This window comes from Salvia miltiorrhiza, chromosome 2, assembly GCF_028751815.1.
Source record: "Salvia miltiorrhiza cultivar Shanhuang (shh) chromosome 2, IMPLAD_Smil_shh, whole genome shotgun sequence".
Taxonomy (NCBI): Eukaryota; Viridiplantae; Streptophyta; class Magnoliopsida; order Lamiales; family Lamiaceae; genus Salvia; species Salvia miltiorrhiza.
In genome coordinates, this window is record NC_080388.1 from 1,686,487 (window position 1) to 1,711,128 (window position 24,642).

The 24,642-nt window shown below is 35.9% G+C and overlaps 3 protein-coding genes across 3 annotated transcripts; all 3 read left to right on the forward strand.

The window, feature by feature from the left end:
• Positions 1-2,662: 2,662 nt before the first annotated feature.
• LOC131012540 (altered inheritance of mitochondria protein 3-like) lies at positions 2,663-5,544 on the forward strand. The gene is made up of 3 exons (XM_057940523.1): positions 2,663-3,202; positions 3,585-3,875; positions 4,154-5,544. Exons 1-3 carry the CDS (start codon positions 2,897-2,899, stop codon positions 5,300-5,302), a joined length of 1,746 nt encoding a protein of 581 aa, XP_057796506.1. The 5' UTR covers positions 2,663-2,896; the 3' UTR covers positions 5,303-5,544.
• A 3,307-nt stretch (positions 5,545-8,851) lies between these two features.
• LOC131012542 (riboflavin biosynthesis protein PYRD, chloroplastic-like) lies at positions 8,852-14,146 on the forward strand. Its single transcript, XM_057940524.1, has 4 exons — positions 8,852-9,090; positions 10,481-10,834; positions 12,797-13,095; positions 13,198-14,146. The coding sequence occupies exons 2-4, from the start codon at positions 10,499-10,501 to the stop codon at positions 13,784-13,786; spliced, it is 1,224 nt and encodes a 407-aa protein (XP_057796507.1). The 5' UTR covers positions 8,852-9,090; positions 10,481-10,498; the 3' UTR covers positions 13,787-14,146.
• A 4,653-nt stretch (positions 14,147-18,799) lies between these two features.
• LOC131012543 (uncharacterized) lies at positions 18,800-22,036 on the forward strand. The gene is made up of 6 exons (XM_057940525.1): positions 18,800-19,935; positions 20,058-20,278; positions 20,491-20,707; positions 21,048-21,133; positions 21,240-21,331; positions 21,413-22,036. Exons 1-6 carry the CDS (start codon positions 19,840-19,842, stop codon positions 21,652-21,654), a joined length of 954 nt encoding a protein of 317 aa, XP_057796508.1. The 5' UTR covers positions 18,800-19,839; the 3' UTR covers positions 21,655-22,036.
• Positions 22,037-24,642: the final 2,606 nt, after the last annotated feature.

Genomic DNA, 24,642 nt, shown 5'->3' on the forward strand with positions numbered 1-24,642 from the left:
TAGGGCTCGCCTGGTTTTTGATTTCTCGTTCGCCTGCGCCGCCGCCTCTCGCCTCTCTCCCTCTAGGGCTCGCCTGCGCCGCCGCCTCTCGCCTCTCCGGCCGCCGCCGCCTTTCGTCCTCTCTCTCTCCCTCTATTCGCCTTCACAGTCTTACCCCTCTCTCTTCACCCCTCTCTCTCTCGGTCTTTCATCTCTGTCGGCGGTGGTGAGGCCAGCCGTCGGTCATGCGATTCTCAGTGACAAGGGGTGGGTTTAATTTTCTGGTTCTTTTGATTTTTGATTGGATTGATTTTGTGGTTTGATTGAGGAAAATTGGGGAAAATTGATTTTCTGGTTTGATTGAGAAAAATTGGATTGATTTTTTTGGTTTTTGATTGTTGCCAATGCGATTCTCAGCGACAAGGGGGTTTTTTTGGTTATTTTGAAGAACGCCGGTGTCTCTGGCTGCCGTGACCGTCGCCGGCGCCGCGCCGGCGCTGCCGTTGCCAGCAGCCAGAAGGTGCAGTGACAAGTGGAATATGGACCATATCTCATTAACTTATTGGAACACACTTAATTAAGTACATAACAATTTATTTCTTAATCTCCGTGCCGAAAAGAACGTGGCCAACTTTCTTGGGACGGAGAGAGTAATAGAAAACTTAACATTTGAGTGGGCTTCAGCCACTGCATTTACGATCATTCGCGCAATGATATGTCTGCTTGGGAAAACTACAATAAAACATCTATAAAATTCAACATTAAAATAGGAAAGGAGTGGGATCCACAAAAACTTGTGTTGAAGGTTAAAGGTAGACTTTGGAGCTGAAACAAGACTTTCCAAATGGTGGAAGTGAATGTTCCGTTTTCTTTGTGGTGCTCCCGAGAGTACACACTCCCCTTTTTGTAACTGTTTTGGTACTACTGGTACCGAGTTTTTCAATATATTGTACTTTTATCGATAAAAAAAAAGGTAAGTGGGTTGCACCAGATTTCCACACGGAAATACAGACCTTCTCTATTAAAATAAGACGATTTGGTAATTTTCTACGACCAAGTGCTATCAAATTTATACTCCCTCCGTTTCATAAAAAATAGTATTATTTAAAAAATCACACGAATTCTAAAAAATATTTAATAAATAATATATCGAATAATGTGTGGAATCATGTCCCAAAATAAAAATAATATTTTATATGGAACATACAAAAATGAAAAATATGATACTACATCTATCTCATTGATAATGACTCATTATTGTTTAACACGGTTATTAAGAAAAAAATGATTAAATAATAAAAGTGATAGTTTGTGGTGGAGCCCACAACTTTTAACGAGTAAGGTGATTTTTTTTTGGAAATATGTCATTATCAATGAGACATATAAAAAAGAAAAGTGAGTTATTATTAATGTGACGAGGGAGTACTTTTTATGGAATGAAGAGAGTATAAATCATTAAAGAGTTGTGAAAAAAATACTACTCCCTCCGTCCCAGTCAAAGTGGTGCACTTCTTTTGGGCACGAGATTTAAGGAGAATAAGATTGTAGTGTAAAAGTGTGTAAATGTGTTTGGGGCCACATTGTTTGTAGTGTAAAATTATTACCAAAAAAGGAAATGCACCACTTTCGGTGGTACAGCCCAAAAAAGAATACGCACTACTTTCGGTGGGACGAAGAGAATATTAAATATGTTGCAAGTTGGATTGGGTTCCATTTTTCTTCATTAAAACATTAATTTTATTATAACAAAATTAATATTTTGTAATAAATTCAAATATTTAATTTATTTTATGTAGGAATATTCTTTTTTTTTTTAGTAGGAAAAGAGACGAAGTGATATTTAAGAAAATTAGCAGTGCACCTGTGTGATATTAATTACGTCCACACACAATTTATTGGTGAGACAATCAAACTCAATTTCTTTACTAACTATCTATATTATATACAAACAATCAAATTCAATTTCAACTCTCCAATCCCTAATTATAACTTTATTGTTTTTAAATTTAATTTATTAATTTATAATCTGGTTATTCATCCATGCACTTCACAAAAAAACAACCATATTAAATAACCACAACTTCTTTAGACAATAGGCATAACTTCTCATTCAACCACCACCTAAACCATCCATAAACAATCAAATTCAATTTCATCTTTAGGCAATCAAGCCCAAGTCCAAATAGCTTTTTATGTTAAACCTAATTTTATTGTCCTTTTGATCCAAATTTCAGCCCATCTATTTTTTCCAACATTAGAAAATCAAGATAGAGCACATTATGCATTGCAATGTAAATATCATATTATATACTCCCTTCGTCCATCAATTCGTATCATAGGGGGAGGGGCACAAATTGTAAGAAAAAATGTATTATTTATTTGTTGAGTGGAGAAAGGGGCACAAATTTTTAAAAAATAATTTATTTGTTAAAAAAATAGTTACTAAAAATGAATAAAACACAAATTGGTGGACGGAGGGAGTAACACGATATATAATGTTGAAGGAAGAAAAACCATTGTGCACTGTCTAATCTCCTTTATTCATTGGGCTGGCCCAAGCACATTAGCCGGCCCAAAAGAAAAGCAGCCACCGGTGAAGTGTCTCCGGTTCCAACCGCTCCAGTTCTCTTCAGTGATAGCTAATCCCTTCGACATTCACATTTAGGTCCACCACTAGCGACTTTAGCTCAAAATATCACTTAACCTTCCGCGACAAGTAATGCAGACGACTCCACACTCGTCATCTTCTTCCTCCCATCGTTTCATTTTTCATTTTTTTTCTGTTTAATTATTCCAAAAAACATATCCAAAATCGAGCATCTTTTCCAAAACCCTAATCCCAAAATTCCCGATTTCTGCTTCGAGCTATATTTAAGCGCCAGCAGTTTGATTCGATTTTGGTCGATTGAGGACTCAGATGAATAACAGTACGGCGTCTCAGTACATGGACAAGCAGATCATGGATCTCTCCAATTCCCAGAGCAACATCGCCGGCAGCAATGGCGGCGGCGGCGCGGATTTCATCGATTTCATGAACCGCCCCGCGGAGAAGAAGGAGGACATGGTCCCGAGCTACGATTTCATGCCGATTCGACCCGCCACCGCCGCGGCGGCGTCGTCGTCGCCCAAGGCCGCTCGCTCGAACTTCGACTCGGACAATGACGATCCTCCCCTCAGGACGTGGAATTCTGTGGATTCGAAAGCGAATTCGTCGCCTATCAGGGTATTTTCTTTAACAACTATATTGGTTGCTCTTTGTATCTGATTTATTTTTGCTTTTGTGCGACCATTTCTTAATGTAGGTGGTGTTATTCGTGAATTGATCCGTAGTTTAGCTGATTGCTAGTTTTCCTGTGATTTTGGGTTTTATCGATAATAATTCTGGAATTTAAAAAATAAAACCAAGGGAATTTGATTAGTTTTTCGTAGAATTGTTATGGAATTGCTCTAATTCTTTGTTAAGCCGTCTTTTATCCTTATGTTTTTAGTGTGTGATATGATATTGTGCTACATTAGTTTACTGTCTTAAGAGGAATAATAATTATTTCAATTACTCTTTTGGATATTTTCTTTACAAGAATCGTCTATTGTGTTTAATCTTTCAGAATTACAATTCTGTTGATGTTGATGAACCTGCCAAATTTGTGTTGGGGAAGAATCACAAAACTGGCAGTGCACCTTTGGACGGGACTTTAGTTTCTGACATTGAGAGAATGATGAAGAAGCATATGGACAATCTGATTCATGCCATCGATAACATGAGTTCAAGGTTGTCGCAGTTGGAAACGAGATCTCGCAACCTGGAGCACTCCATCGATGATCTGAAGACATCTGTTGGGAACAATCATGGTGCCATTGATGGAAAAATGAGACTGCTAGAGAATATTCTTACAGAGGTACCTTTCACACCTTCCCGCCCATATAAGTGTATTTTGTGTCGGCAATTCTACTATGTAAAAATATACATGAGTAGGATTCATCAAAGAAATCGGAAATCCTTATCATCCAGCTGTTCTTTGTTTTCTCATCTCTTTGTAGTAGATAGGTATGATGAACTAGGTGAATGTTTGTTGCTGTAGTATGAGATTGTGTGATCATTCATATTTTCTCTTGCAGCATAGTTACGTTATTTGATTAACGGTGTGGCGTGTTTGTTTTTATATTTTGTCTGCAGGTGCAATCCGGTGTTAAGGTAGTAAGAGATAAACAAGATATTGTTGAAGCTCAATTGCAGATTGCTAAGATGCAGTTGCCCAAGGCAGAACATATTGAAAGCAAGATTAACGCTCAACCTGATCCAATGCAGACGGGAGTGCCTACCCAGCATCAGTTCTCTAACGTCCCTCTGACACAAGCACCTCCAGCTCTTCATCCCCCAAATGCTCCTCCGTCACCTCCACAACAGAAAATACAACCCCAAGTTCAACTTCCCAACCAGTTCCCTCAAAATCAAATTCCTCCAGTCTCTCAGCGAGATTCTTACTTCCCCCCGCCTAGCCAAACCCCAGAAAACCCAAATCAGCAATATCAAACACCAGAAAACCCAAACCAGCAGTATCAATTACCTCCCTCGCAGCCACAGCAGCAGCAGCAGCTATCAGCCCCGCCTCCACCACAGCACCAGTATCAGCCACCACCGCAGCCGCAATACTCTCTGCCACCTCCACCTTCTCAACCACACTCCTCGTTCTCAGCTGTTAACCCCTCTATGCCTCAGCCACCAGTAGGTCACCATTCTGAAGAAGCTCTGCATATGCCCATGCCCCCCCAAAATTACCCTATGAGCTCTCGCCCACCTCCCTCTGTTCCATCTACTGGAGTTCCCCCACCTGCCTCGCAACAATACTTTGGACCGACTCCAAGTGTGTACGAGCCTCCACCCACCAGCAGACCTGGTTCAGCATACTCAGGTTCGTTCGGTCCACCATCAGGTCATGGCGAACCATATCCTTATGGCAGTGCTCCATCACAGTACGGTACTAGCTCCCCTATGCAGCCACAGCAACTATCTTCTCCTAGTATGGGCCAGAGTGGTGGTAGTGGTTATCCACAGCTACCTACAGCTCGAATACTGCCTCAAGCACTGCCAACTGCCTCTGCAGTGGGTGGTGGTCCTGGGTCTGGTGCTGGTGGTTCCGGGAATAGGGTTCCGATCGATGATGTAGTAGACAGAGTAACCAACATGGGATTCTCTAGAGATCAAGTGAGGGCAACAGTTCGAAAGCTAACAGAAAACGGACAAGCGGTTGATTTGAATGTCGTCCTGGACAAGCTGATGAACGACGGGGATGGCCAAGGTCCACGAGGTTGGTTTGGCCGGTGATCCGACTATGCTGCACGTTCATTCCCATCTTTGATCCAACTCTGCTGGACAGGAATAATTTCTCTGAGTTCCCATTATCTTGTGATTGGCTTTTAAATGTTTTTTTGTTGATAATGACTTATATTCTTATGTGGCATTGTGAATATTTGTTGGCCTTCTCTGCGAGTGTCTTTTATCTTCTTTATGATATGTATTTAGCCTTTGGCAAATTTCCCCTAAGCACTACAATTTTTCCTAGTTCATTATTATCTTGAACACATTTATGATATGAATATGTGATGCAATAGCTTTCTTTTTTAGATAATGCTGCAATCGCTTTCTTGAAAAGGAAAAAATAAAGTAGTCATGCATATTTATTTTGAGTTATATGTATCAAATAGAAACCTACTACCTACCCAATTTGTTAAATGAAAAGGGATCATATCTTTTGATTTATATGGAAATTTCCGGAAATATATGAACATAAATTATTCGTAGTACACAGAAAGTTTTCATGAGATAATATAGCAATTACAAAAAGGGTTAATAGTCGGAAAATACATGAACTATTTTCAAATTTGTATATTGCACATCACATTTAAAATTAGCTCCAGAATACACCACCTTTTAATTTAGTTGCAATTTGCACATGCGTTGACCACTACCTTTATCGGTGTTGACGTGGCGCTCGGAATTTTCAGACGTGGACTCACCGGCATTCAAAACGACGTCGTTTTGAGTGAGTATAAATAAAAAAATAAAAAAAAACCAAAAAAAGAGAGAAATCTTTTCTAGTTCTTCCTCACCAGCCTTTTATGCTCTCTCTCTCTACGCAGATGGCCTCACAACGGTGGTTATGGTGGACGGTGGTGGTGGTTATTTGGAAATCTGGAGATCTGCAAATCTGCAAAAAAAAACCTAGATCTGTGGCGGTGGTTATGGTGGAGGTGAGGCGGTGCGAACTGGGTGGAGGCGGCGCGAACTAGGGTTCAGTTCGACTGAACTGGGTGGAGGCGGCGCGACAACTTCTCCGGCGCCATCCCCCTCTTCCTCTCGCCCCGCCTCGCCGTCGTTGATCTTTTCTCCAACCCCTAGTTAAATTCTCGGCTTCATCCTTCAATGGAAACGCAGATCTCTCCTTAGCGCCGCCAGCCTCGTCTTCCGCTGCTCCTCCACAACAAGGCTCATCTTCTTCTTCTTCTTCTGTAAAACGCTGACCGCCTCCACCGGGTTCTGCCACCACCGCTCAGGCCAGCCGCACAGCGCGGCCTTGTCTCTAGCCACCGATTTAGATTTTGGGGCTCATGATCGGATTTTTTGAGGAATTATCTGATGGGAATTTAGGGAAATTTCGCTGGGAAGTGAGAAGGATCCAATCCGGATCCGTGAGAGAGAGAGCAGCGATAAGAGTCTGGATCCATGCTTGACGGCGGTGCTTGCCGGAATTCTGAGATAGCGATTGCTACCGGAGGTTTCTCGCCGGTGAAGTTGCTCTTCCGGATCCATCCATGACTGACAGCGGATTTTTTTTTTAATTCTTTAAAATATCAAAACGACGTCGTTTTGCCCACGTGGCTTGACAGCGTGTAAAAAAAGCCACGTGGCTGTCCATATCATCGTCGGTCAAACTTAAGAGTTGCCGAAATTTTCGCCGTGTGCAAATTGCAACTAAATTAAAAGGTGGTGTATTCTGGAGCTAATTTTAAAGGTGATGTGCAATATGCAAATTTGAAAATAGTTCGTGTATTTTCCGGCTATTAACCCTTACAAAAACATAAACCAACTTCCAAGATGATCTAAACACATCATCCATGTATTACATATCAAAAGTAGAGTTAATAATCAAAAATGAAAATGGTGCACTCGTTATAAAATTTTATAATTAATCATTAATCAATATATTGGTACCTCACTTTGAAAAACATATACTCCCTTCGTCCCACTATTTGTGACTTATTTCTTTTCAGTACAAAAATTTTAAAAATGTGTAAATTGAATAAACATAATATGATTCACACATTTTCAAAAGTGAATTATTGTTTTATATATATATATGAAAATGAGCCAGAGATAATGAAACGAATCAAAAATGAAAAATTTATTGGGATGAAGGGAGTATGATTTTTTCAACATAAAGTGATAATAGAAAGACTTTACATTTATGAAAAATTACTTTAATAAAAGGAACAACTAGAAAGAGGCTTAGTTTGGACGTTGATGTCGCATTCCGTGGGTTTCATCCTGCGGGATTGGAGGGGCAAAGATTGTGGCTGCGGTAATTAAGTCAAAATGGTGTTGGCCGTGGCTTTCTGTCTTGCAAATGAGTTTGGGCCGCTTATTCTTTTTTCCGATTCTTTAGTGGTCATTCATGTCCTTCATGATAAGTTGTTTGGCTCTGAGTCTCTCTCTGACGAGCCGTGGGAGATTTTTGAGCATGCGCGAAAACATGTGGTGGTGGAATTTTGTCATGAACGTAAAAGTGTTAATAAAGTTGCGCATGAGCTTGCACGTGTTGCTTTTGATTGTTTGGATGTAATGTCTGGAAGTCGAGTTTCCCGACTTGACTTCTAGATATTGTACGATCCGATTTATTATTTATGAGATTTCCTTTTTCCTCAAAAAAAGAAGAAAGAAAGAGGCTTAGTTGAATAATTTTTTATACTGTATCACGTCCTATATATGTCTGTATAGAACCAAATTAATTTGAAGTAACAAAATAATGTATAAATAAATGTATATGATAGTTGAATTTAAAATTATTCAAGTAATTTGACACAATGTTTCGAACTAATCCATTTATAAATGACACGAGTTTCAATAAAGTAGTTGAATGTGTTGTGAGTGGAAAAAAGACAAATTAGTTCACAGTAATAGAAACCAAATATGTGTGGGTTAATCTACAATATCACACAAGTCAAAGCACCAAACTGCAAAGACTTCCCTCTAACTCAGTAGGGCTGTAAACGAGCCGAGCCGAGCCGAATACTAGCAGGCTCAAGCTCGGCTCGTTTAAATATTCGGGTGTTCGAGCTCGATTTGAGCTTTTATCTTGATGATCGAGCTCGGCTCGTCATCCACTTACTAAGCTCGGACTCGGTTCGAGTTCGGCTTGGGTGATGCTCAATAATATCGAATTCGAGCTTGAGCTCGAGCTCGGCTCGTTAGATGTTCGTATATATGGTGTTCAAGCTCGAATTTGTTATAAATTTAAGAAAATCTTCTTAATTAATATGTTACACGAGTTCGAGTTCGACTCGTTTAAGGCTCGTGTACTAACTCGATTGAAGGCTTGACTGAAGGTTCATGAACATGCTCGCGAACAATCGAATTCGAATATGTTCGCGAGCTCAACAAGCCGAGCACTGTCAGGCTCGAGCTCGGCTCGATAAAAATTTCGAGCTCGAGATTGGGCTCGAGCTCGGCTCGTTTATTATCGAATCGAGCTCCAAATGAACTTTTTTCGAGCCGAATCTCGAATAGCTTGCCAGTAGCTCTATTCATTTACAGCCCTATAACACAGTGTCTTATACTGCACAAATAAAACAAGAGCGAGTGAAATTCTCAAATCTCATTAAAATATGGGGCCTCAATTTAATTTTACCATTTTCCTAATCTACTTCCTTGTTTGTAAAACCCAAACCCCTCATTTCAGCTTTTTATTCATCTCTCCTCCATTCTTTAGAGAGAAAAAACTGGGCAAGATGGGCGCTCACTAGCAGACGGAAATTTGGAGGGGAGGTTTTTGGGGTATTGCGAATTGAAGAAACAAGGAACAAAACCCTAGGCGAAGGCGAATCCCATTTTGTCAGGTTAGTTTCAGCTGCCTTCTCCATTAACCTTTTCAGTTTTCACATTAGGTTTCGTGTTTGAGCTATTGGTTTGTCGTATGAGTTCTGCACATGCTGCGGATTATAGCCTTTTATTCGCGTGGTTGGTTTGCGGTTATTTATTTGATGAAGCTGTTTCTGGTTTCGTTCCCTTTGTTCTATTTTTTTCAAGTCGTGATTATGGTATGTAGGGTCTGAAAATGTGGAATATTTAGTAATGGCCTTCAGTTTGAATAGTGTTCTTCGTTCTGGCCACCATTGAGTTTGAATTTAGGGCTTGACTGGGAAAACTTACTCGATGTGGTTGTTAGTTATTCAATCTTGATATCACTTCAATGTTTCTGTGATTATATATAATTAGCGTAGACCTGATACAAATGGGCGTTTCCACAAAATATTTGCTTGTACGAGCACGCACGATTGTATTTTTGAATTCCCTACTCACGTCCCATAACACGATGTCGAGGTTTTAGGGCGTCTGTATCTAAAGAATTAAGGTTGTAGATGAAGATTCAAATGCCCAATGTCACTGAGCAAATTTAGTTTGTTGGTAGGTGATGTGCATAACATGTGAGCTTATTTGTTCTTGTGTAGTCAGAGCATAAGACAATAACTTAAATGTGTGGAATTTGAGGAAGATGTTGAGACTCTGAAAAAAATTTGGTCATCCGCATACCGCATATGGACTGTCTAGAAAAGAAACAATGTTTGAAAGCTGTTTCCAACTTCTTGTGACGTGTTAGTATCTGTATCTCCGTCAAACTCCTTACCTGCTACAGGGACATTTAATGCTATTATTTGTTCCCATGTATGGGCATTGTGTGCTTTTTGATTTCCTTGAGATGCTCTTTGAGCACCTCACTGATTATTGGTCTGTCCTCTCATTTACATGCAATTATTTGTGTTTGAACTTTTTTGTTTTTTTTTTGTTTTAATAGCTTGGGTTGGTAGTGGAATTTTTATGTGATATGGACATCTTGAATTTGTGTGCATTATTTGGTTGCCTTTCTGAATTGTTATCTGCTAAATGCCGTGTTTTATGAAGATGTATTAGCTTTTAGCTATTGATATTATTGATGAACTTTCTGAACATCTTGATTTGTGAAAAAGAGATGACGTTCTATGTTATTAACATTGTCTCACGCTTACCAAACCTAAAACACAAATTCCCTTTTTTACTTGATAATCCATTTACACATAGAAAATTATCAAATCCATAATTTAATTCTAGAGAGAAGTTTTTGTTTATGACTTTTCTAGTTATATACAAAGTTGTCTTTTGCAACTTCATTTTTCACTAATCACTCTGATTTTTGTTTCTTCCATACCTCTCACAAAAATGGCATCCTAAACTTTCAATACACAACACAAGCAATATTCCATCTCCGGTATGTATGCTCAAATGCTACCTCTTCCAATTCCCACCCACACTTCCCACAATCCAACCTTCTCACCAAAATCAAGATTTGGGCTCTGCAATTCTCCGAAAAGGGTTTCTGAAACAAAAACCAGTTTGGGAAATGGCGCTCGTTTGGCTGCGATCAGGTGCAGTGAAATGCAAGCAGATAAATTTGACCATGTGTATTATATGAGGCGCTGCGTTGAGCTCGCGAGGAAGGCGATTGGCTGCACCAGTCCTAATCCTATGGTTGGTTGTGTGATTGTCAAGGATGGCAAGATTGTTGGAGAAGGCTTCCACCCTAAAGCTGGGCAGCCTCATGCTGAGGTCAAGCTCGACTTCATTTTTTCTTTCTCTGTTTTATGACTGCATTTTGGTTGAAGATGGAGTTGTTAAAGACAGTGTTGTCAAATTTCCGCCATGGCGGGGATATGGCGGATGGCGGTGGCGGTTTCAGAGTAAACCGCCATGAAAATCCTATGGCATGGCAGTTTTGCCATGGCGGGTTATGGCGGCCGCCATATCCATGGCGCCATGGCGGTTATGGCGGGATATGGCGGATTTTTAATCCACAACTTGTTTTATGGGTCAGTAAACCCGTTAACCCGACCCATTGACCCGTTGACCAATTAAAATTAGGCTTTTTAGGAGTAGAAAAAAATCATAGCAGCCCTCATTACCTAGGTGCCTCTTTCTGGAAACCCTCAAGAGCTCCCATAGCACTAGCAACCACCGGTGACCTCCGGCAGGTGCTGACTTTGAGGCCATGCTACATTCTTCCCATGGGATATCCCATACACACATTCGGGATGAGGATCCCTTGACTATCAGGAAAGTAATATTCACCAATTCTTGAAAAGACAAGGAAAACTTCCTTACACTTTATAAGCAGGAAACTTACATCCTCAGCTCATTTAGAACAGAACTCCTTTATCTTTATTTCTTCTAAAATATTATTACTTTTGAAATGTTTACTGTATTTTTTGAATAAATTTACAACTGCAGATGTCTTTTTTTTTTTTTTTTAATTTTTTTAAATTTCATACTCAGTATAAAATACTTCAGTGCAGAATCTGCAGATTGATTTTTTTACTTTTTTTTTTTTTCCAATTTAGAATGGCAGATTGTTTTTTTTTTTTTACATGTTAATGATTCACCTAATTGGGACACCGTTTATGAGGCTTCGGCGGTTAGAGAGCCTATAACTTATACTAGGTGTACCACCATGGGGAAAAGAAAAAAGTCATCAACTTCACTTGGTGCTAATTCTAGAGCTAGTAGTGTTAGATCTTCTAAGAAATGACAATCACTTCCACATCCTCAAGATCAAAAGGGAAAGGGTTAGAGATGGTGCTTGAAGATGAAGAATTTGAAAATGAACTCGATGAGATTGATGAGGAATCTGAAGATGACTATGTGGATGTTGATGAGGACTGAGGAGGACTAGCATTTTATTTCTTATTAGACATTACTATCTATTTATGTTTTATGCTTGAAGCCTTGAACTTATTATTGCATTTTGTTATGTTTGAACTTAGAATTTTGTGTTATGTTTGAACTGGATATCAAGTTTTCTATGCTATTATGTATTTTGCATCCTTTAATTTCATAATTTGTATATATATAATTATATATATTATTATTTTAATAATCCGCCAAACGTCCGCCATAACCCGCCATAGCCTTATGGCGGTTTTCGGGCCTGACTGCCATAGACCGCCATCCGCCATCGATAACATTGGTTAAAGATAATCTCTTGATTTTGTGTTGCCGAGTATGGGGTTCCTTGATTCTTGCATTGTTGTTTTGATGATAGGAGCACACTGCAGTAGTTTTTTGTTGAATGTTCGAGATAATGTTATGCAGTTGAAATGATTTTGAATCATATGTTATCATAATTTTGAAGCTTTTTTGGGGTGCTTTTGTTCCTTGTGAGAAATGAATTGTTTCTGTTATTGGTATTGATGTTGAAGTCTTTGCCTTTGGTTTCTGTTATAGGCTTAATTTTCTTACATACTGAGTTTCTAAAAGCTAAATGATACTATATGTTCTCATTTGTTGAATCCAGTCAAGAAACTAGTGAATTCTACCAAAACAAACTAGGTAATTCATCAACTACAAAAATGGCCTACTGTTTTTGACTTGGTGTTTAGAAGTTTGAAAATTGATTGTTCGATGTTGTGGTAATTTTTTCTGGAGATTTTTCATGCTGGGTCCTGATTGAAAGCAACTTTCTATATGTTTATCCTATATATTATCTCGTAGGGAATTTGACTAGGAAAACTGTAGGTTTTTGCATTGAGAGACGCAGGTGATTTGGCCGAGAATGCAACAGCATATGTTAGTTTAGAACCATGCAATCATTATGGAAGAACTCCACCTTGCTCTGAAGCATTGATCAAAGCTCGAGTGAAAAATGTAGTGGTCGGTATGGTGGATCCTAATCCCATTGTTGCTTCAACAGGGGTGAAAAAACTGCAAGACGCAGGAATTGAAGTGACTGTTGGAGTCGAGGAAGAACTCTGCAAAAGGCTTAACGAGGCCTATATCCATTATATGCTTACAAGAAAGCCATATGTTACTCTGAGGTACTTGCAAGAATCTATCTTGATCGATCGTATTATGAAACTACCCTTTTTGTGTTGATTGATTTACAATGTTAGTTTATGAAACGTTGGCTCGTGTGACAGGTATTCCATGTCGCTTGATGGCCATTTACTGGATCAGCTCGGTGAAGAAGCTGTGGAGTGTGGCGGATACTATTCAAAACTGCTGCAAGAATACGATGCTATCATAGTTCCTTCTGCTGCATTGGCCGATAAGTCGTCTATTCCCATTTCTAAAGAACCCGGAGCCAATCAGCCTCTTAAAATCGTGCTGTCTTGGAATCCCATGACCGAGATTCCTGCTCTCGAAGATGATGGAGCTTCCAAACTGTTGATAGTCACTGATAAAGACACGGGCGACAAGCAAGAGACTGCGCAAGGTGTCCAAACACTATATCTGGAAAAGATAAGTCTACTCGAAATTCTTGAACACTGCAAGAATCAAGGACTCTGCAGTGTCTTGCTGGATCTGACGGGTAACGTTGTTGATTTTGAGGATATACTTGAAGAGGGCTTCGAACAAAACTTGTTCCAGAAATTGGTGGTCGAGGTGCTGCCATTTTTGGGAGGCGATCATGAGAGATATCTGAGTAATGTGGACCTAAAAGGAAAGGTGAAGAAATTGACATCATCTATCCATGGCAAAAGTGTTCTACTTGAAGGATATTTCTGATCCAGTTATCCGCATACACTGCAAATTCTTCTCAGCGTCACGTCGGCTGTGGTGGTGCTGCGTGGCAAGCCTCCGTCACGGCCACTTGTCCGACTGGATTCGGCATAGTCCGCATCGTCGACGACCTCAACTCCCGCCCCCTCACATCCTCCAAGGGCTTGTCGCCAAATCCGGCCTAACACAATACTTTTTTATACCATAGATATAGTGCTTAAATTTTAGATAGTATGTAGTAGTCAATCTCATTTGATGATCTTGTTGATCTAGTAATTGAGATTTTTCGCATTTTTTTCAATTTTAAACAAGTTTGTAATGGTAAGAAGAGTATAAAGTAGGGTGAGTATTTAGATCTTTGCTTAATTCGACTTGAAAATCCGGAAATATTCTAAAAATTCAATTTGATTAGAACCATATAATATTATCCAAAAATTCGAATTTGTAAATTTTAAGGAATTTGGATAAAATTCAATGTGAATAAAAAAAAATTGAAAGGTGAAGTTTTTTTCCTTCAAAAATATCAAAAAATTCTGAAATACATGGAAACTTAATCTATTAGATAATACGACCAGATTAAAATTAATTAACAAATTGTTCATTATAATTGACCAAGATGAGAGTAAGAGTATAGGGTTAAAATTTAAAAATATTTCTCCCATCCATAAAAAATAGTCTATTTTTATCATTTTGGGACGTCTACAAAGAATAAGTCTATTTCTATTTTTGAAAACTTTCTATGACGTGAGTCATTTTCTTCACTCACAATAAAATTAATTATTACTATTAACACCATTTTTTAAGTGTGATTTTTTCTTCACTCATAATACATTAACCATTTTTTTTTATTAAAACATGGGTCGTCTACTTCGAGGACTTTTCTCGATGGAGATCCATAATAATAATAATATATTCGCTCTCTAAATAGTTAGATCTAAAAGATAATGGCAAATTCACACATACATATGTAGAAAGATAACTTTCCATATATTACTTTCACAACTATGTATACAAATATCTTCAGACAGATTATTACATTATATTAAATTATTGTAAATATGTACCAATACAAATATGTGCTTAAAATTAACATAGACATTATATTAGATTATTACAAACCCCAAACTTCATTAACAAAATATCTTTTAATACACGTGAGAGAACAAAGTAGACTAAATTATATTTTGGATAATTTAATACATGTTCAATAAATTATTGTGCTTAGGAAATAGTCAAATGTATTGGAAAATAATGCCAAGTTTGACATTAATTTCTGAAGCAATTAATAAAATCTGACATGCATACACTGAAACAGTTTGTCATAAAATCTTAAAGGTGACTAATTTCCTTGCTAGTCTCTTAGCATTTATGCGAAACAATTATTTATCTTTTTAAGAATTTCTCACAAATGTCATAGATTCATAGGGTTTCTGGCCATAATCATAGGAGTATTTGCTTACAAGCCTAGTAATTGTCATTTGCCCAACTTGGGAATTAAAAGATATACCAAAGTCAATTAATGACTTGATTGGTATCATTTTAGGTAGTTGGGGGTTCTTGTGAAGTGATAAATTTATAGTAGTTAGATTTTTTAACAATACTTTCTTCTCCAAAATATTTACTATAAAATAAATAATTGCAATTTTAAAAAAAATTGTTACACAAAAAAAAGAAGAAAAAAACACACTGACACTCTAGCCTTCTAGATGTCTCGAACCCCCGACTTATTGGTTGGAGGAGAAGCTGTCTTACCAACAGACTGCGCTTCATCGTCAAATAATTTCGGATTAAATTTTCTTTTTTTTATAAATCAGTTTTCAACTTTTGAAACATTTCAATAGTATCCCAATATTTTAATTTGCGGCAAATTCGTTCATCTTAAATTTTGCATGAGTTTGAAGCTGAGTTTTTATTTCAATTAAATTTATTTATTACTTACAATTCGATTTTCAATATATGCAGCTTTCTTTCGTTTTTTTCCATTGTTGTTTGGATAAGATTATCCAAATAAATCTTACAATATTATTCGTTTAATACTATAAACTAAAATCACATCATGTATAAGTGTATTATTAGTACATATATTAAATTGTGTAGTAAATATTCAAAATCGCTCACATTTTGCCATGGATATCGACCATATATTGGGAATAGAATGATAATTCGTTAATCAGATATAATTACTTAATTAAATCCATCCAATTTCATATTAAAAATATAAATTAATTGGATTTTTCTCGTCAAAAGTCAGAAAATCAAGTTTTATAATATCTAGAAAATAAGCTGGTTTGACCGGAAATGCAAACCTATAATCATGCTTCATTCTTTACAAATTAGCCATCAAACAATTTGGTAGATTTGAATTGTGACAAAGTCAAATATTTTTCACAACCGATAGCCTATATACAATTTATATGCCATTAATTTGAAATTGTTCAAGCTAGTGAGATCCAAATATTGGATATATATGCAGATCATAAAATATATCATAAAATGACAACAATGTTTTTTTTAAGTACACGTGACCTTAAAAAAATAATCAAATACACGTGAGCTAATTGTATATATACAATTCAACTATTACCATTTTCAACTGTTTGCCTAACTTAAATGGTAGAAAATGCCAAATATTTTTTGGTCTTATTGTGGAAAAATACATTCCATTTTATTTGGAATGAAAAATTATTGAAAATCACCTATGGACCAAATTTATGATTAATATACGTGTAATAACCATCTAATCCATTAGGATAAAATGTCGCATACGTTTCAAATACTTAAAAAGGAAAAAGAAAAAAAAACGGTTACAACTTATAGGTTATCCACGTCATTAAAAAATAACGAATTCGAGCTAATTTATTTTGCACAATCATAAAATAGCACTTCAGGAAAAAAATCTTTTAAATCAAAATGACAACATTTTTGTTATTTTAAATTTAATAACATAATATTTTCGACTCATATATTCAATTTAATCAAAACTAGATATGTTATTGAAGAAGATGTCGTAGCGATACACAAATCCTAATATTCGCCACATTAAGAGGAAATTGAATCCATACACTATCAATATGAATCCACCTCTTGACGTATTCAATGACTAAATTTGATTTGCACTCATCAAAATATTCAAAACTTCTCGATCTTTATTTTTTTGTGAAGACTGCCTATAATTCATACATATAAATGTATTTTCGATAAATTTCATTTATATACAATAATTGTAAATTATAGAATAAAATATACACCCGTACGACCAAATAATAGTTAATACAAACACTATTTCGTTTTTTCTTCTTGAAACAGAGAAATATGAAGATGTCTTTGTATTTAGATGAATACTCTTTTTTTTTTTCGTTTCTTTTTTTTATTATATATTTTTTCTCTAGATGTGGCTGAAGTTTTGTAGAATTTTAAAGGACTTTAAAAAGTTCATGGATTTTAAAGGACTTTCGAAATCCATAGACTCCGCGTGGAGTCACGTGGAGTTTAGAGGAATCCATCGAAATTTCAAGTTTGAAGTTCAGATTTCGTCCTTTGTATTTTTTTTTTGACAAATCCATTAAAATTAATTGATTGTTAAAATCCATGAAATGTTGAATACCACCTAATTTTAAAAGACTTTAAAAAGTCTGGTTTGAATACCTCTAAATTTTAAAAAATTTAAAAAAATCTGAATTGAATACCTCTTAATTTTAAAGGACTTTTAAAAGTCTGAATTGAATACACCCAGACTTTCGAAATCCTTTAAAATCCTACAGAATCTCAATCCAATATACCCAGGCTTGACCCATTAAAGATTAGGTTGTGATCTCCTTAGATTTTTGCTAGATTTTCATGCTTTTTCTTTTCTCACAAATGATCATACTTTTCTATTCTTTTTTAGTTTCTAAGCTCATTAGACTATTTTATCGTCCAAGATTGAAAGTGAAGGATGCTATAAAAAATTTCATAGTTGTACGTTTATTAGGTCAAAATAAAATTTCTTTTTCTGATTTTTTTTTGAGACGTCTTTATCTGAAATTTTATTTGAATGATTTTTTGAAATTTTGTAAAGGACACCAAACAGACCGTAGAAATTCTCTTTGACCCAAAAGACAAACACATAATTTAGGTTTGGATTAGATAATTTCATACTTCTTTTAACCGTTAATTACGTTGGATTTAGAAAAAGTGTTAGATAAATTAGCTAATGGCGGATTAGAGTCCAATAAATACTTTAACTAGTTTTGAGATCATATAAAAATAGATATATTGGATATTTTAAAGAAATAATGGACCATTACTTTGACAATACTCGACTGAGGTTACGACTTATGAGCCATTAATGAATACGAATGAATAACTTCACTTAATTAAATTAAACCAAGTTAAATAAACCAGTTGGAACTTTCTTAATAATAATAATAATAATAATAATTCAGTGGAGATTTTAACAAAATAAAATCAATAAATTAATAACTTCTCGAGCACACAAATACTTAATTATCTTATATTGCCTATTCATAGATATTTATAGTATGTGTAGTAGCATATATGCAACAAAATATATGTACACGCACGGCCATATATATTATATCAATGAAGTATACAATAATTATTTATGGTTAATAAAACGTAGAGCTAGCAATTTAAATGCACAGAAATATATTGTAATTCTTGTATATTTAAGTAAAATTTCTGTGGAATATCAATATAAATATATTTTCATATATGATAGTATTATATATATATATATTTAATTTTTATGTAATTTATAAAAAAAATTGAAGTATTAAATTAGAAATAAATGTATAAAATACAAAATAACGCTCATAAGTAGTTATGTACATATTAGTACAATATAAATAAATAAATATATAAAGCAAACATTTTTTTAACTATTTAGTGAAGAGAATAAGTTTTATTGATCCGGATCATGCCCAAATTGATTGTAACATAATTAAAAGACCACAAATAAAAATAAAAGAAAAAGCAATATAAGAAACATAAATCCAAAGAATTAAATAGACGTATCTTTCAGTGGAGAAAGATAATGCCATAAAATGAGAAGAAAAGAAAAATCTCTTACTTCTGTTTCAGCTCTCTCTCTCTCTCTCTCTCTCTCTCACACACACACACACACACACACACACACACACACACACACAACACACGCATTCAGGCACCTGCTTTACCAGTGGTGACCAAAATTCTGGTTTTCAAACTCGAATTACATCACTTGGGTTTGGCTTTTTAAAGAAAAGTTGATTCCCTTTTTTATCACAAAAGAGAAAAGAAGCCATAAATTTCTGTTGATTTCGAGTATATTTAGAGGAGAAAAGATCCAATTTTTTTCTTCTTCATATTTCCTGCCTCACAAAACGCCATGCCCTTTTCCTTTCTCTTCGCGTGAATTAAACGTTGTTTTTGTTATCAGAAACTCCTTCTCTTCTCATCCAAGTTTTTTCCTCGTTCGCTTTCACACACAGCACACGCAGAAAGCGTAATTCGCTGGGATTAGCTTCGAATTACGAAAACTGGGTGCATGTCATTTTCCCAGCAAAGATTGAGAAAAGATTGAATGTTGGGAATGTGAGTTGTTTTTGTGATCTTTGATTAGAAAAGTTTTGGGTTTGTGGGTTTGCCCATAAAATCTGATGGGTGAGATTTTTTTTTGAAAAAAATCCGGGCTTTGGTGAGAGAAAGATTGGAATTTTGGGGTTTTTCCGGTGATCAGAAATCTTGTTGAAAGATTGAATTTTGAGGGAAAAAGGAAAAAGAAAAAAAAAGAAGAAGTGGAATTTGATTAAGACTTGCGGTTTATGCTAATGGTTTGTCCAAACGTCAAAGGGTAGTAATCTTTGTTTCTTTAAGACCAATTTCCTCTCTCTCCTCTCACATAGAAAGAGAAGGAAAATCCCGTCAATTTCTCTCTTCCTCTCCTCGTAAAATCCTTTTGTTTTTCCCTTCCTCTGTTTTTCTCCCTCCCTTGTGTGCCAACTTTCAAAAAGAGTTTAGGAGAGAGAATCGCAGCAAATTCTCTCTCTTAATCATCTCGCCGTGTTGAAGGGAAAATCATGTTGATCTTCGACAAGGTTTCAATGCAGACAACAAACCTCGAAAGCTTCTTGGATTGCACAACGCCCCTCGCCCCATCTCAGTTCCTCCCCAAGGTTTGATTTTTAGCCTTCCCAAAATCCCAATTTGCATAAATTGTTTCAATTCATTCTTGTAGCTATTGATTGATGGGGTTTTGTTGTGTTGAATTGCTTTGTTTCTTGATTGGTTTTGATAGAGTGAGACAAGGAAGCTTAATAGGCTGTGGCATCCATGGGAAAGGGAAAAAGTTGACTATTTTGTTCTTGCTGATCTTTGGAATAGCTTTGATGAATGGAGTGCTTACGGCGCCGGAGTTCCGATCGTCTCCGACGACGGCCAAAATCTCATCCAATACTTCGTGCCTTACCTCTCTGCAATCCAGATTTTCACCAGCACTTCATCTGCAAACTGTTTGAGGTATAAAACACACATTTGCAGAGCTGATCAATTCTTGATTTGAGCTATTTGATTGAGTACTTCTTGCTTAGGGCTTAATTCGTAGTATACGTTGCGATTGCTGTGTATGAGGAAGATGTTAATTCGTGTTGGTTTTGAGCGGCATTGCTAAGCTGGAGATGAATTGTGCATTTTCTGATTGTGATTTATTGATTAGACTGCATTTGGTGTAGGGAAGAGTCTGATTCCGTGAGCGAGACAAGGGACTCGTTTAGTGATTCGTTTAGTGATGAGAGCGAGAGTGAGAAGTTGTCGAGGTGGGATGGGTGCTCGTCCGAGGAAGGGATATGCGAGCAGGATTTGTGGCATCAGAATGAGAGATTGGGCAATCTTTACCTTCAGTACTTTGAGAGGTCGTCCCCTTACGGGAGGGTCCCTCTCACGGACAAGGTAACCCTTTTAACGAGCTTGACTTCGTACTTTGATATCTTGATGAAGTCGAAGGTTACTTAATATTGGTGAGGAATCAATAAAGGAGAAGTAGATTATTTGGATATGATATGATATGGAAGAAGAATCAAATAATAGGGCATATTGTAAAGAAGTTTTGTGAACTTTTTTGACTTGTGAAAACGAACCAACATATTTGGCCGGTTTTCCCTCCTTGATTTGTGTCTTGTTTGTTATAGGCGCTCGCCTTTATTCTACTTTCGTGCTCTCATGATTTGTTGAGGAATATATTCTTCCCTTTTTGTGTATTGAATTCCTTTGATTGTTTGCTTTTGATCAGATTAGTAGCTTAGCTCAAAGACACCCGGGATTAATGTCGTTAAGAAGTGTAGATCTTTCACCGGCTAGTTGGATGGCCGTCGCGTGGTTAGCACTCTAAACGTATCTTGATTGATTTACGCGTGTTTGAGTCAATATGGAATCAAGAGATTATGGATTACGCGTCTAAAAATCATTTCTATACATGATCTAGGTACCCTATCTATCACATTCCCACCGGTAGAACCATTAGAGACTTGCAAACGTGCTTCCTCACGTACCACACCCTTTCTTCCTCGTTCCAAGGTATGAACACTGAACTCTATCATCATCTCATTTTCCCGTTTTCTTGAGACATGGTGCTTAAATTGCCGGGGATTATGATAGACATGGACTTGGGAGACGACGATGAGAATTTGAAGAGGAAAAGGAAGGAAGGGGAAAGCATCCCTCTCCCTCCATTTGGTTTGGCAAGTTACAAGATGCAAGGGGATGTGTGGCTATCGGACAAGAACGGCCTCGACCGGGAGAGGATGGCGTCGCTCTTGAGCGTGGCTGACTCTTGGCTAAAGCAATTGAGGGTCCAACATCACGACTTCAACTACTTCATGGGAATGCGGCACGGCTAAACACGCCCCCTTACGTCGTCGTCTCTGAAGCACCCCCGCGAGATAGGCCGTCGTGCAGCAGCAGCAGCTGCGTCGTCGTCGTAGAGCTTTGATAGGGCTGGCCTTTTTGTTGATATTTTAGGACAAGTGAGACTAACGTTGAAGGCTTTTGCTTTTTTTTTTTTTTTTTTGTGTAGTTTTGCAAGAGATGGCTTTTGATGAAGCAAATGTAGGTGAGAGAGAAAGGTGAAACTAGTTTGTAATGGTGTGTGTTTTTACTCGATGTATGTACACTATAGAAAGGGGTTGTGCTGATGAACTTTTTTTTTTTTAGTGAAGTTATAGAAAAACTTGTTTTTGTATATGCAAATTAATAGATTAAATGTTTTTGTTTTTGGGGTGACGAGGAATTTCCGCAGCTTGTTTCGCGTTTGCTTCCTCTTTAGATAATATTTTTGTCGATTTTTGAATAAGTATCGTTATAAATGGTGTACTAAGAAAATAGATAAATTTATCTTTTTATTTGTAAACGATTGCATGAAAATTGAACAATTAAAGAATTTCTCTTTAATAAAATTTTGAAGACTTTTATTAGGGGATAAGACGACTTTATGATTTGTGAGATTCAACAATCTCTGGAAAAAATTAATATTGGGGCAAAATTCTCAATAAAAAAATATATATATAGTTACTTCATCCGTCCCGCGAATCTTGACACGTATTCCTTTTTGGGCTATCGCACGAATCTTGACATGTTTTTAAATAAGGTAATAATTATTACATTTTCTTTCTTACTTTATCACTTTTATTATCTACTCTCTTCTATTTTATCACTTTTATACCTTTAATTACACACTTAAAACACTAATCTGTAGCTCCTTAATTTCCGTGCCGAAAGTAAACGTGTCAAGATTCGTGGGGCGGAGGGAGTACTGACTTTATTGAAGTGTAATAATGAAATCATATCGTGCCGACTCATAGCACTAATCCCTATTAATAAATTCGGTAATTAGAAGAACCACTAATCTAGTGGTGTATTATCACTCAAAAAAAGAAGAAAAAAAAGAGTTAGTTATAAATTAATAAACTTTCAAGTTTCAAATAATTCTCATTTGCATACTAATTATAAAATTTTGTATTAAAATTATTTCATCATTAAAATCAACGTTGAAGTGGCCATCTAAAATTTTATGTGTCAAAATTCATCAGTTATTAAAATAATTTTGATTTGCAAAGATATTAAAGTAAATGAAATAACGTTATTTTATACAGTCGCTCGACCGAAAAATAAGTAAAATAACAAAAGTAATTAAATTTCATAAATTTTTAAATTAATATAAAATTGAGAATTGTTTTGAATGTTAAATAATTTATATGCAATAAAAAAGAAGAAGATAACTTGTGATGTTAATCAAATCAAACGTAAAAGTTAACAAAGAAAATAAAAGAAAAAATAGGAACTATTGTGGATAAGTCTGTCACACCATAAGGGAGGTGGGGCCCAGAGCGTAGACAGATTGCCACATTTTTCTAATGTTGATGCGTTTGTGTTCACACTCTAAAATGCGGTTATTTTTAGACATATGCCACAAGGGCTAATTTCGTCAATATCATGCTACATTCCCCCCCCCCCCCCAACTTTTGTAGTTATTTGTAGTTTGGACCCAAATTTTGAAATCTAGCAAAAAATGATTTCAAGATTGACATTTTTTTTTAATACTCAGGAATATAATTTTTTACAGGATATTGAAGTTTAGATTTAGACATTAATCTCATATTGAGATTAGAAATTAATTTATTGTTTGAACTATCATCTCTTGTTTCTAAAGTTATAATTTTATTATTTGACGTTCGACGATTAAGTAATTGAATTGAACATTGGTGTGATGGAATCAAGGTCTTGCAGCAGTACGAATTGTAATTTCGAATATTGGATGATGAAATTGTCAATATTAGATGGTCGTTCAGATAATGTGCGTTACAATTCTCAATCTATTTTGAGTTTTGACGTCAGATGTAGATTTAAATCTCAACTCTAATTTTGCACAAAAATTTGAATAGGTTTAAATTGCAAAAGTGTTAAATTTGTCTTTACAACATTAAAAGTTGGGGGTACTAAATTGCAAATAACGCTAACGAAAATGACTACTTGTACGCTTCATTCAATATAACAATGAAAAATTCTATTATTGAAAAATTGTCGTATTCAAAATAGAACAATTGTCATGGGTTTTCAATTGTTTAATTTTTTTTAATGAAATACTTGTGTTTCTTTTAGAAATAAAATACTTGTCGTATGTTGTAGCTTGTAAGATGAGAATGTACCATGTTTCTTATTTTAATTACTTTTATACTTTCCATATATAATAATGCATGCAGTAGGCATCAAACCAAATAAATAAATAAAAAATGGATTACAATACTTTTCCAATTAAGATCTCTTGCCAACAACCAAACATATACTACAAATTAAAACTGTATTTTGCGCGTGTGTGTTGATCAAGCGATAGAATTATTAATGTCTAGTCAAAAATTTTGGATTTGAGTTCACTGTGACGTGATATTTAAATTTTTTTGATTTAATATTCTTCATCTATAAAAAAAAATAAAAAAAAATTAGAACTGTATTTCTGATTATCGAGTCAGGATTGGACATAATAATTAACCATCCACATGGACGTACCACATTATATGTAATTCAATCATATTTTATTAAATAAATTTTTACTGATTTATATCATATCATCTAACACATGATACACGTAACACGTGTTTTGTGATATGTATATAAGCTCATGTATTGAGCATAATATTCCATACACTCAATATATTTACCTAATTGAGCTAAAATAGAGTTTTAAATTAAAGGAAAAGATTGAGATCGACATGAAGAATGCCTATATTAACGATTATCTTACCATATACGTATATTCAGTTATTTTCGAAACACGATTGCTAATAAACAATACTCCCTCCGTCCACGAATTAAAGCCCTACTTGCACTTAAAT

Excerpts from the sequence above, each read along its gene's own strand:
- LOC131012540 (XM_057940523.1), top strand. The coding sequence starts at position 2,897 with ATGAATAACAGTACGGCGTCTCAGTACATGGACAAGCAGATCATGGAT. Across the intron at positions 3,203-3,584 it reads CGAATTCGTCGCCTATCAGG|AATTACAATTCTGTTGATGT; the intron begins GTATTTTCTTTA and ends TTAATCTTTCAG. Across the intron at positions 3,876-4,153 it reads TAGAGAATATTCTTACAGAG|GTGCAATCCGGTGTTAAGGT; the intron begins GTACCTTTCACA and ends TTTTGTCTGCAG.
- LOC131012542 (XM_057940524.1), top strand. The coding sequence starts at position 10,499 with ATGTATGCTCAAATGCTACCTCTTCCAATTCCCACCCACACTTCCCAC. Across the intron at positions 10,835-12,796 it reads CTGGGCAGCCTCATGCTGAG|GTTTTTGCATTGAGAGACGC; the intron begins GTCAAGCTCGAC and ends GGAAAACTGTAG. Across the intron at positions 13,096-13,197 it reads AAGCCATATGTTACTCTGAG|GTATTCCATGTCGCTTGATG; the intron begins GTACTTGCAAGA and ends CTCGTGTGACAG.
- LOC131012543 (XM_057940525.1), top strand. The coding sequence starts at position 19,840 with ATGTTGATCTTCGACAAGGTTTCAATGCAGACAACAAACCTCGAAAGC. Across the intron at positions 19,936-20,057 it reads CATCTCAGTTCCTCCCCAAG|AGTGAGACAAGGAAGCTTAA; the intron begins GTTTGATTTTTA and ends TGGTTTTGATAG. Across the intron at positions 21,332-21,412 it reads CCTTTCTTCCTCGTTCCAAG|ACATGGACTTGGGAGACGAC; the intron begins GTATGAACACTG and ends GGATTATGATAG.